General features: G+C 49.7%; 2 protein-coding genes across 3 annotated transcripts; one reads left to right on the forward strand and one right to left on the reverse strand.

Annotated features, from left to right (window-relative positions):
* Positions 1–1,911: 1,911 nt before the first annotated feature.
* HIGD2A (HIG1 hypoxia inducible domain family member 2A) lies at positions 1,912–3,230 on the reverse strand. Its single transcript, XM_003280497.4, has 2 exons — positions 2,690–3,230; positions 1,912–2,334 (listed from the first exon to the last, which is right to left on the reverse strand). Exons 1-2 carry the CDS (start codon positions 2,841–2,843, stop codon positions 2,132–2,134), a joined length of 357 nt encoding a protein of 118 aa, XP_003280545.1. The 5' UTR covers positions 2,844–3,230; the 3' UTR covers positions 1,912–2,131.
* On the forward strand, positions 3,018–8,723 carry NOP16 (NOP16 nucleolar protein). Of its 2 annotated transcripts, XR_004029042.1 has the most exons (6): positions 3,018–3,230; positions 3,320–3,428; positions 4,916–4,985; positions 6,486–6,592; positions 7,369–7,751; positions 7,836–8,723. XR_004029042.1 is itself a non-coding variant. In XM_003280496.4 (5 exons), exons 1-5 carry the CDS (start codon positions 3,124–3,126, stop codon positions 7,510–7,512), a joined length of 537 nt encoding a protein of 178 aa, XP_003280544.2. In that variant the 5' UTR covers positions 3,018–3,123; the 3' UTR covers positions 7,513–7,810. The 2 variants fall into 2 exon arrangements, 1 of the variants encoding a protein (XP_003280544.2); XM_003280496.4 differs by lacking the exon at positions 7,836–8,723 and having other exon boundaries at positions 7,369–7,810.
* The last annotated feature ends 3,224 nt before the right edge of the window (positions 8,724–11,947 follow it).

Genomic DNA, 11,947 nt, shown 5'->3' on the forward strand with positions numbered 1-11,947 from the left:
CATTGCCTTCTAGATATGTCTCGCTTTGTCACTGAGGCTGGAATGCAGTGGTGCAATCTCGGCCCACTGCAGCCTCAACTTCCTTGGGTCAGGCGATCCTTCCACCTCAGCCTCTCAGGTAGCTGGGACTACAGGCACGTGCCACCACATTCGGCTAATCTTTGTATTTTTAATAGAGACGGGGCTTTGCCATGTCACCCAGGCTGGGCTCAAACTCCTGGGCTCAAGCAATTTATCCACTTTGGCCTCCCAAAGTGCTGGGATTACAGGGATGAGCCATAGCACCCAGCCTAAGGTCACATTCTAAGGCACTAAAAGGACTTCAACATTTTTGGAGGGGGACACCATGACACCAACACTTACAGTGGTCATCCTCTTTAAAAGTGTCACAGTCCTCACCACTCCATGTCCTTGTCTTGTATCTGGAGGCCAAGGGTCACCACAGTGCACTGCTCTACATCTATAATCTCTGCCTCAAAGCTGAGAGAACATGGTGGAGGCAAGAAACTTAGCTGGCCCTAGTACAGCCCTCCACTCTGACATCTAGACTGTTGGTGGGGGGGTTCAAGAAGGGGTGTGTCTTCACTCCCTTTTTCCTTCTGCCAGCTTGAAGCTGGTGTTGAAAACAGTAGAATCACTTGGGAAGAGCGTGGGTCCTCAAATCCAACATTTGAGGAGCGCTGGCCACAGACCAGGAATGCCTGAATGAGACTCCATGAAGGAGGAGCTCACAGGTCACCTCTCTTCTCGAGTTGGCCCAGGTCCTCAGCCTCGTCTTCCAGAACCCTCAAACACTGTGTGCACAAATCGCTGGAGAGCTTTGGGACTGTGTTCTTCCCACGGTACCAGACTGCTTCTCTGAGCCTGTTTCCTCTTCTATACTGTGTCAAGAACCAGATGGTCTAGGCTGGCTGCGGTGGCTCACGTCTGTAATCCCAGCACTTTGGGAGGCCGAGGCAGGGGGATTACCTGAGGTCAGGAGTTCAAGACCAGCCGGCCAACATGGTGAAACCATGTTGTTTTGGTATTCTACTAAAAATACAAAATACAAAAATTAGCCGGGCATGGTGGCATACACATGTAATCCCAGCTACTCGGGAGGCTGAGGCAGGAGAACTGCTTGAGCCCGGGAGGTGGAGGTTGCAGTGAGCCGAGATTGTGCCACTGCACTCCAGCCTGGCTGACAGAGTGAGACTCTGTCTCAAAAAAAAAAAAAAAAAAAAAAAAAAAAAGAACCAGATGGTCTAGCTCACTGGAGCCCCACAGACTCTTGGGAGGTGGGAGCAGGGTGAGGTTATGTGGAGTGGAGGGCAGAACCCTCTGCCTCTCACCCGACTATGGGAGGCCTCATCTGAAGGAAGGTCGTCCTGCTGAAAGTTTGAAAAACTGCTGGCTAGATCAGTATTTTTCAAGTGGCATTACTCTAAGCCCACTGAACTAGAATCTCAAGGAGTGACCTTGAGTTTTTTTTTTTTTTTTTGAGGTGGAGTTTTGCTCTTGTTGCCCAGGCTGGAGTGCAATTGCACAATCTCAGCTCACCGCAACCTCTGCCTCCTGGGTTCAAGTGATTCTCCTGCCTCAGCCTCGTGAGTAGCTGGGATTACAGGCATGCACCACTATGCCCAGCTAATTTTGTATTTTTAGTAGAGACGGGGTTTCTCCATGTTGGTCAGGCTGGTCTTGAACTCTTGACCTCAGGTGATCCGCCCGCTTCGGCTTCCCAAAGTGCTGGGATTACAGGTGTGAGCCACTGCGACCGGCCAAATCTCTGCTTTCAAAGTGCCCTGGGTGGCTGTTACTAGGAAAGTTCGGGAATCACTAGACTACGCGATTTCTAAGTGCCACTCCAAAGTCTGTTTCCTCCAAAATCAAAGACCAAAAACCATGGGGATGATACTGAATTCACCATACTACAAGTGGATTTTTAGAGTTTATTAAGCAGGGGAGTGGAGGGGAGATGTGGCACAAATAGAAGTATGTAACATGCAAACAACAGAATCTAGGATTTTTGAAAAAACTTTCAGTTACGGTTACACAAAGGGTCACTTCCTCCCCCAACGACACATGGGCCTCACAAAGGAGAGGGAGTAAGTCCCATGGTAGGGCCAGTGGTTGCTCCTGGGTTTTGGAATCATTTCTGCGGAGCTTTCGAGGCCAGACCCTGGGCTGAGGGTCGAGACTTCATAGCGGTGACAGCTAGACCCAGCAAAATGGCTGCGACCGTGAAACCCTGGGCGGCGATCCGGGTGCGCATCATGAGCTGAGAGCGCTGGCTGTCGCCCCGGTGGAAGGAGTAAAGGCCGTAGGTGAGGGCGGCCGCCGTGGCCAGGCAACCTGAGGAGGGGACAAAGCAACTGGGAAACAGCAGGTCGGGCCCCGCAGGTCATTCCCCGCTTTGGGTCTCGCTTCCCCAAAACCAAGATCTCTGGATCACAACGCAGGGAGGGCGGAGAGGGTAGGTCGAGGCGAGGTCCTCCTAGTTAGAGTCCTCCCAATCTTAGGCCCCAAATCCCGCCCCCTAAACCCGCTGCTCCCGCTCCAATCAGTTTCGCCCCTCACCGACCCGCCCTCTCGTCTCTTCTCTGGTCGGCTCTCATTCCGCTCCCCGCTAGCGCTCTGGTCCTCCTCTACTTCCTTCCCTCCGACATCACTGTCCTCTCCTTGTGCAGTTCCTACAGCACCCACTTACCTATGGGTACCACCGGGTTCTCGCGGGTCTTGCGAAGGAACTTTCCCTTGAAACTCTCTGGATTCCTGTAAACAGTGGGGCTAAACCCCTCAATGACTGGAGGCTTCGATGGTTCAAAGGGGACCTCCGGAATCACAGGGCCGGGAGTCGCCATGTCCGGGCCACAGCAGCAGGAGAAAATCGGGACTCCAAGCTCAGCCTCCCGATGAAGGTCATGAAAGGGGCGGGGAAACGAATAGATTGAGCGTTGTACGCAGGCGCAAGTGCTCGTTGCATCCTGGGAGTCGTAGTGCTCAGCACGGTGGTGCTACAAAAGGACTACATTTCCCCAAATGCCCTCAAAGCCTTGTGCACGCCTTCCGGAAGGAGTTTGTTACACGAGGTCTGAGAGGGAGAGGCGGCTTGTGTGAGCTGCTGGTGCGGTGGTCAGCGCGATGCCCAAGGCCAAGGGCAAAACCCGGAGACAGAAGTTTGGTTACAGTGTCAACCGCAAGCGTCTGAACCGGAATGCTCGACGGAAGGCAGCGCCGCGGATCGAATGGTGAGGGGGCTGGGGTTCCAGGTGGCGGTGGGCCTCGGCCGGGACGGCCCGCGAGATGACGGATCCGCGATGTCTCTTTTTGCCGGTAGCTCCCACATCCGACATGCCTGGGACCACGCTAAATCGGTGCGGCAGAACCTCGCCGAGATGGGGTTGGCTGTGGACCCCAACAGGGCGGTGCCCCTCCGTAAGAGAAAGGTACTGACATGGCAGGGTCGGTTGTCCTCTTTACTCTTCCCCCGCCATACTGACCTAGGTTTCAGAACGTGGTACTGCCCATTCCTTCCCTCAGGCCCTTCCGAGTTTTCGACCTCCCCACAGTCAGAACGCTCAACTGACGGTGATCAAGGGTCTCTTTACGACCTTCGTCACACTCCCTCCCCAGCACACATTCCCCATACCCCCTCTACTCAGTCTTTTTTCTCTGAAATTAACCCATTAGCATCTCAACGATATTTTCCATATCTTTTTCTACCCTTAACTTTCCTAATTAGTACTCCCTAAGAGTTGGGGATCTTTACTTTCACCTTTTCTTTGTTATTCAATCATCCTTGGTCTGAGGCTTCCCTAGGCTTCCCTGACTGCAGTCTCCTTCCCGGGTTCAAGCGATATCCCACCTCAGCGTCCCAAGTAGCTGGGATTATAAGCGTGCGCCACCACACCCGGCTGATTTTTTGTGGTTTTAGTAGAGACAGGGTTTCGCTGTGTTGGCCAGGCTGGGCCTCAAGTGATCCGCCTGGCTCCCTGGAGGCTTCAACAACTATTAAAAGAATCCAGGTTCCCAAAAGAAAAGCAAGCAATTCATCTTTCTCTGCCTATCTATAAAATGGGTATAATACTTCTTGCCTTAGGGACTATCTAACTGTGTGGCTGTAGCCTCACATTTATTCAAGAAATGGTAGTGCCATTTTCCTCTGGCATGAAAGAATTAAAAAGAAACTTGCCTAAGGCAATGGGACAAATTCATTCGGGAAGCCCATTCATTAGGTTAACTACTTATTGAGAACATGTCACATCCTAAGCACCCTGGGGATTTAATAGAGAATCTATTAAATTCTATTCAATAGAGAATCTATTAAATTCTATTCAATAGAGAATCTATTAAAAAAAAAAAAAAAAATAAAATCTATTAAATTCTATTCAATAATCTATTAGATTCTATTCAATAGAGAATCTGTTAGATTCTATTCAATAGAGAATCTGTTAGATTCTATTCAATAGAGAATAAAAAACACAAAGTCCTTGTCACCAGGATTATGCTGGGGGTAAAAGGCACAGACGGATTACTTGAGGCCAGGAGTTTGAGACCGGCCTGGCCAACATGGCAAAACCCCATCTCTACTAAAAACACAAAATTTAGCTGGGCATGGTGACGCACGATTGCAATCCCAGCTACTTGGGAGGCTGAGGCAGATCACTTGAACCCGGGGGGAGGTTGCAGTCAACCAAGATTGCGCCACTGCATTCGAACCTGGGCAACAGAATGAGACTCTGTCTCAAAAAGAAAAAGAAAAAAAAAGAGATAGAAAAAAAGCCTCCAGGGCATTAGTTCTCATTGTTACCTACTTCTACCTAACCTTGGGGCAGGGATTCTTATGGGTTAGTAGTTGTGTTGGGATAAGCAGAAGTCTGTAACTTTCCCTCATCAAAGATCCTTCTGGTCTCAAGGGCTCTGTTCTCTGCAGGTGAAGGCCATGGAGGTGGACATAGAGGAGAAGCCTAAAGAGCTTGTACGGAAGCCCTATGTGCTGAATGGTGGGTGTGGTCCATATATTCCTTTACGTCACTGTCCTGCACTGTGGGAAGCTGGGAAGGGCCCTAAGATGTCCTCATTTTGCAGATGGAGAAACCAAGTTTCGGAGGGGAGAAGTGAGATGGTTCAAAGTTCACAGAGTTAGGACTGTGTCCTGGCTAGCTCATTTTTCATTGTACTGACTAAACCCTGACCTTACTGTGTGAACTAAGGTCAGAGATGTTTAGGGAGGATGTAGCCAGGTGCCTGGGAGAATAGAAGAGAAAACAGTAAATCTCAGGCATGTGTGGCTTCTCATAAATTTAAGGATGAACTGATTTTTAGGGATTCTACCATCTCAATAAATGTTTCCAATGACAAAATCGATTTTACATATATTAAGGCTATAGAGAGTGAATGCTAAAACAGAGGAGAGTAAGCCCTACAGGAAAGTGGGAATACTCTAGAATTCTTCATTCAGACTTCCCCTTACCTGTCAGGGAGTTTAAGCAGCTCCCCTAAAGATAAAGGATTTGAATGGCCAGACATTTGATACAGAATTCCTTGAGTTCCTGTCTTTATCTCAGTGGTTCTCGTAAGAATTACTGCACAGGATTGTATGTACCAAGCCATGTGCACTTACTGTAGTCAAAGAGAAACATTTTAAATTGTGGTTAAAAAATACATAAAAGTTACCATCCTAACCATTTTTAAGTGTACTCTTCAGTAAAGTATATTCACTTTGTTGTGCAACAGGTCCCTAAAACCTTTTCATTTTGCAAAACTGAAACTATACCCATTAAACAACTCCCCATCTTCCCCTACCTCCAACCCCTGGCAACCATGTCAAAGATAATTTTGACTATATACAATGTGAGGACCTAACCCCTGGATATGATTTGACTACTTCATTTCTCTGAGGTAGCTCTTTCTGTCTCTTTCTAGATGTGAACTGGAGTAGGATTTGCCTGCGTATTTTAAAAGTGAAGCCATTAGTTGGCTCCACATCCTGGCTTTTTCTCTCCCATGGAGCACTAGTAAGGGGCTGGGGCCCAGCCTCAGGCCCCAGACCCGGCAGCTCTAGATCTCATGTATTTGGACTGTCCCATTTCATGTGTTGCAATGATACCTCAAGAGCTTCTCTGAGAGGCTTATAGCTGGAAGGGAGCCCTGTCCTGTGGGCAGGTATGTGCCTTCATCTCTGTCCTGAGACCTGCCACTAAGTAGAGGTTATTAGTTTGGTACCTTCCTTGTAAATCCACCTGAGGCCTGGAGAGAAGTGACTTCCCTTTCCAAAAGTTGCCATATTGGTAGATGAGTGGGTCACAGGAGACAGAGTCTGGGATCCAAGGGGCTGAAGGAGGTTCCAACAATGGATTTGGGAATGGGGAGGCAAAGACCCTCAGGTGGTTGGTGTGGTGGGTCTTGTGGCTTGCGAGTGTGTGAAGGGGTGATTGGACAGCTCAAAGGGCACAGAAAGCAAAGCCTCATTCCCTGTCTCCCCGCTTCTCTCATCACTCCAGACCTGGAGGCAGAAGCCAGCCTTCCAGAAAAGAAGGGAAATACTCTGTCTCGGGACCTCATTGACTATGTACGCTACATGGTGGAGAACCATGGGGAGGACTATAAGGTGAGTGGCTCAGGCCACGTGGGCTGGCTGGGGAGGCACCCTGGACCATTTGCAGCTTGATCTGCTTGCGCAGCACCTGTTTCCTGAAACCGAGTGCAAAGAAAGGGAGGAAAAAGAGACTCTAGGAAATGGATCCCATTGACAGGGATCTAACCTGAACGCACGCTTATGGCAAGGGTAGACTGAGTGGCCTGGGTTCCAGTCTCACTCACAGATAAATGTTTTGCTTGCATGGTGTTTTTAACAGTTGAAAGATCCAGCTACACTGGACCCCTGGGCCCAAGTGGGATTACCTGGCTATGATGGGTCATGAGCTCCTCAGCTGGCCCCAGCTCCTCCCTGGCCCACTGGACTCTCAGGCCTTCCTGGTCTTTTTTTGAGACAGAATCTCACTCTGTCACCCAGGGTGGAGTGCAGTGGTGTGATCATGGCTCACCGCAGCCTCAACTTCCCGGGCTGAAACAGTCCTCCTGCCTCAGCCTCCCAAGTAGCTGGGACCACAGGATGGTTAATTTATTGTTTTTGGAGAGACGGGGGTCTCACTATGTTGCCCAGGGTGGCCTGGAACTCCCAGGCTCAAGAGATCCTCCCACCTCAGCCTCCCAGAATGTTGGGATTACAGGCGTGAGCCACTGTGCCTGGTGCACCACAGCCTTTGAGGTCAGGATTCTGGACCTCAGGGCTAGATAGCAAGTGGCTTGCCTAATTCAGGATGAGCTAAGATTTGAGCCTTTGCCTGTCTAGCCCTCCTTAAAGTAGCCCTTCTCCTTTCTTAGGCCATGGCCCGTGATGAGAAGAATTACTACCAAGATACCCCAAAACAGATTCGGAGTAAGATCAACGTCTATAAACGCTTTTACCCAGCGGAGTGGCAAGACTTCCTCGATTCTTTGCGGAAGAGTAAGATGGAGGTCGAGTGACTGGTTTACATCACAGCTGCCCCAGGCTGAGGTCTCCCCCGGACCAGTGAAGCTGGAGCCAGGGTGTAAGGCAAGGAGGTGCTGTGTGGCTCCAGAGGGGCTGGCCAGGTCCCATGGAATCAGAAGGTTACACACACACGTGTGCACACTCCCCGCTCTAGGGAAGGAACTGTTCTCAGAGGCTCCAATTTATATTCGTCCGGGGGTTCACGGAAAAGCCAGAACCTAATGTTTTCAGGGTAGGTAGTTTATTTAAATAGTGTGTACATAATAAAACAAAGATATTTTACTTCTCTGATGATTTTGTATTTTTCTGCTCTCAGTCAAACCCCGGGGCTGCCCCAGCGAAAACCGCTTCTACCGGGGCTGAGAGGCCATCCCGCCTGCCAGCAAGTGCTACATTCACTTGCTCTTCTGGGCACGGCCTCTGGCCTCACCCCGATGGCTCTCTGCCCGCTTCCCGCACAGCAGTTCCTCTCACCTCTACAGAAGCTCGCCGGGAACGCTGGGCTGCTTGGAAGGGGCCTGCCTTGCCCATGCTAGTCCCCCCGCTAGGCTGGGGGCTGGTGGGGCCCTAGCCTGAGGCCAGCTGTGGCTTGACTGGCAGAGGGTAAGGAGCTCAACTCCGGCCTGCCCTCTGAGTGACCTGCCTTCTCTGCTTTTCTTTGGATTGCTTATATTGGCCTCGGTCTGAAGTGAATCCGAGGCCCCGAACCTGGCTTCTGGGACTGGTGGACTGCTGAATCCCACTCTGTTGTGTGCCAAGCAGTGGGCTACACATGGCATGGCCATCCTTTGGGGCCAGGCTTGCCTGATTCGGTGGCATGAGGTGGTGTCCACCATGTAGCAAGATCACAAGCACAGGGTGTGGAGCGGGCCCTGGGCATTTTCTTATGTCCTCATACTTGATCCCCAACTATCAGTCATACAAAAACCTCATTCCCAGGGTTTCTCAGAATCTCCTATCAGCTGTCTCTTGTCACTCGTTCTCGAAAAGGAGGGCTCGGTTTTTTCCATAGATATTTCATGTGAAATCTTGTATGGTGCATAGTTTTATCCTCATGTTACAGGTAAGGAAACAGGCTACAGGGTGTCAAGGCGGGGTTTGAAGTCTGTCCAACAACTAAGCCTAGGCTTTCTGCTTGCTGTATTCCCCTTTAAGGACCCTGAAGGCAGCCCATCAGTCCCATACCATCAAGGCAGGCTGGGAGTGTCCCGGAAGCCCCCTTACTGGAGCCAGCCGTAGACTCCAGCAATGACTGGCCCTCGGAAGCATACAGCAGTGCTTAGTCTGCAGCGGAGCTCCCGAAGGCCTCTTTGGCCCCATCTTATGTCCTCCACAGGATTCCAAATTCAGGCCTTTGGCTGGGGTGGCCCCTTAACATGTATCTTTATGCAGTTGAGGAAAGAACTTTAGGAAGCCTTCCCTACCACTATCCCCATCCCTAGGCCACGTGTGTCTTGTAGGTTTTTTGAGACAAGGCCTTGCTCTTGTATCCCAGGCTGGAGTGCAATGACATGATCATGGCCCACTGCAGAAGCAGCCTCAACCTCCCGGGTGGCCATCTCTGGTGGCCTCTCTCCAGAGGGATGGTAATAGGTCAGAGAATGGAAAATCAGAAGCCACTGCTTCATCTGAGTTACTTAAGAACAAAAGCCCCCAGTGCCAGGTGAGTGACCAGACACAGGTTCAACAGGTAAGTGTAGTGAAGACTTCCCTTCTATGTGAGTGGACGCTCTGCATGCTCGCTGCCACCCACTCCCTCAGGTCCACAGCCTTCCCTCCAGCCATCTCTGTTGGAACATGAGAGCCGTCCAAACATTTAACTCTGTTCCCAAGCTCAGCTAGGTTGGCAGCTGTTGGGTTTAGGCAGTGCGGGGAACACAGTATCACCCAGGCTAGATCATTCTGAGATGAGCAGCTCCAGGTAACTGGACTGGTTCCCAAGAGCAGGTGATTGTGGCTCCTGAGTCACAAAAGTCATATTCAGGAGCAGCTGGGTAAGGGCACCACAGAGCCAGTTAGGTGAGGTTCTTAAGGCCTGTTCACCCACTTTGCCCAGTTTACGTGTGGTGGAAACGAAAGCAGATGAGCACTGTGGCACTGTGCCTGGAGGACGGGCCAGCAGCCCCACCAGAGGAGCGCAGCTGCTGACCACCAACCCACAGGCTCTAGGACACCTACATTCTCTACCAGTATCAGAGTGGTGACACTGGACCTTCCGTGCCCTCAGTGTGCTGCTGGGACCTGAGGTTTTGAGAGTGGTCTTGATAAAAGCAGCTCAGGTAGACATAAATGAAACTTAATTCTTCAAGTTCACCTCCCACAACTGGGAATTGTGGGATTTTTAATTTTTAAAGAATTGTACAAGATATTCATTAGACACAGACAGATCTTCATTAGGTAAAAAGGGACCCCCTCAACAATTAATGCTGGTTCCAAAGGTGACCTTTGTTAAATTGTTTGGCCTAAAGCTGCCTCTGTACATAGTGAATTATAACCTAACTTAATGTGTAAACACCCTGCAACGTAATCTAAGAGTCTACTCTCGTAACAAGTAGCCAAATCTCAGCCAACCATAGGCTGAAGGCTGCCAAAACATGTCCAAAGAAGGCAAATGCCAGACTGCGGCCAATCAGGCTATCTCTGTATGTCAATTCCATTTCTTTGCTTATAAATATAGCCTGCACACATTCTGAACCATAGCTTTTGGTCCTGAGCGCTACCTGATTCATGAACCCTTTTCTGCTCAATTAAACTGTTAAAGTTAACTTGTCTATAAAATTTTTCTTTTAACAAATTGGTGTCAGAAGTAGGATCCAAAGTAGAACTTCAGCGACCTCCAGGAACACTGAGTGACCACGCAAAAAGGTATCTGCCAGGGCCCATTGTGCCCACTGATCCCTCACAGCAACTGGAGGTCATAGTGAGTTCTTCCTAGGATTCTGAGCTCCATAAATTTGTGTTTTGAGCTCTCCAAGTTTATCTGAGCAATTTTTACGGGACTGGGTCCTGGATTGGACTGAATCCCATAATAAACTGGATGGATCCAGTTAGAGGCATTGGGGAGGTTGTCCTTTTGATAGTGGGCTTGTTTCAATCCAAGGAGTCTGGGACTCCACCTTCTGGGACTCCCTCTAATTTTATATATAAGAATTATGGGGCTGGGTGTGGTGGCTGATGCCCATAATCCCAGCACTTTGGGAGGCTGAGGCAGGAAGATCTCTTGAGCTCACAAGTTTGAGACCAGCCTGGGCAACATGGCAAAACCCCATCTCTACAAAAAATACATAAGTTAGTTGGGCGTGTGGTGGTGTATGCCTGTAGTCCCAGCTACTCAGGAGGCTGAGGTGGCAAAATCTCTTGTGCCCGGGAGGCAGAGGTTACAGTAAGCCGAGATCACGCCACTGCACTCCAGCCTGGGTGACAAAGCAACACTCTATCTCAAAAAACAAAACAAGTCCGGGCGTGGTCACACCTGTAATCCCAACACTTTGGGAGGCTGAGGTGGGCGGATCACCTCACCTGCTTGGCCAATGTGGCAAAACCCTCCCTACTAAAAACACAAAAATTAGCTGGGCGTGGTGGTGCACACCTGTGATCGCAGCTGCTCGGGAGGCTGAGGCAGGAGAATTGCTTGAACCTGGGAGGCGGAGGTTGCAGTGAGCCGAGATCACGCCGCTGCATTCCAGCCTGGGTGGTGACAGAGTAAGACTCTGTCTCAAAAAAAAAAAAAAAAAAAAATGGACCCAGAACTTGTTTTTAGAAAAATAGGCTAACCTTACTAGGAACAACTTAGAATTAAAATGGCCACAATGAGGAAACTTTAAATAAAATTGTTTATTTGTGGGACACATTAGAAAAGAAAGGATCAAAAACTCCACAAAAACAATGGGATGCATTTTAAATCAGTATGCAGAGGCGTGGGGAAAAGAAAGACAGATCAGATTGTTACTGTGTCTGTGTAGAAAGAAGTAGACATAGGAGACTCCATTTTGTTCTGTACTAAGAGAAATTCTTCTGCCTTGAGATGCTGTTAATCTGTAACCTTACCCCCAACCCCGTGCTCTCTGAAACATGTGCTGTGTCGACTCAGGGTTAAATGGATTAAGGGCTGTGCAAGATGTGCTTTGTTAAACAGATGCTTGAAGGCAGCATGCTCGTTGAGAGTCATCACCACTCCCTAATCTCAAGTATCCAGGGACACAAAAACTGCGGAAGGCTGCAGGGACCTCCGCCTAGGAAAGCCACGTATTGTCCAAGGTTTCTCCCCATGTGATAGTCTGAAATATGGCGTCATGGGAAGGGAAAGACCTGACCGTCCCCCAGCCCGACACCTGTAAAGGGTCTGTGCTGAGGAGGATTAGTATAAGAGGAAGGAAGGCCTCTTTGCAGTTGAGACAAGAGGAAGGCATCTGCCTCCTGCCCGTCCCT

Source organism: Nomascus leucogenys, unplaced genomic scaffold, assembly GCF_006542625.1.
Source record: "Nomascus leucogenys isolate Asia unplaced genomic scaffold, Asia_NLE_v1 Super-Scaffold_3019, whole genome shotgun sequence".
Taxonomy (NCBI): Eukaryota; Metazoa; Chordata; class Mammalia; order Primates; family Hylobatidae; genus Nomascus; species Nomascus leucogenys.

Bases quoted from the DNA above. Each gene is read 5' to 3' on its own strand.
- HIGD2A (XM_003280497.4), bottom strand. From the start codon at position 2,843: ATGGCGACTCCCGGCCCTGTGATTCCGGAGGTCCCCTTTGAACCATCG. The intron at 2,335-2,689 runs GTAAGTGGGTGC...TCCCCTCCTCAG, and splicing joins GAACCCGGTGGTACCCATAG to GTTGCCTGGCCACGGCGGCC.
- NOP16 (XM_003280496.4), top strand. From the start codon at position 3,124: ATGCCCAAGGCCAAGGGCAAAACCCGGAGACAGAAGTTTGGTTACAGT. The intron at 3,429-4,915 runs GTACTGACATGG...TGTTCTCTGCAG, and splicing joins TGCCCCTCCGTAAGAGAAAG to GTGAAGGCCATGGAGGTGGA. The intron at 4,986-6,485 runs GTGGGTGTGGTC...TCATCACTCCAG, and splicing joins GAAGCCCTATGTGCTGAATG to ACCTGGAGGCAGAAGCCAGC.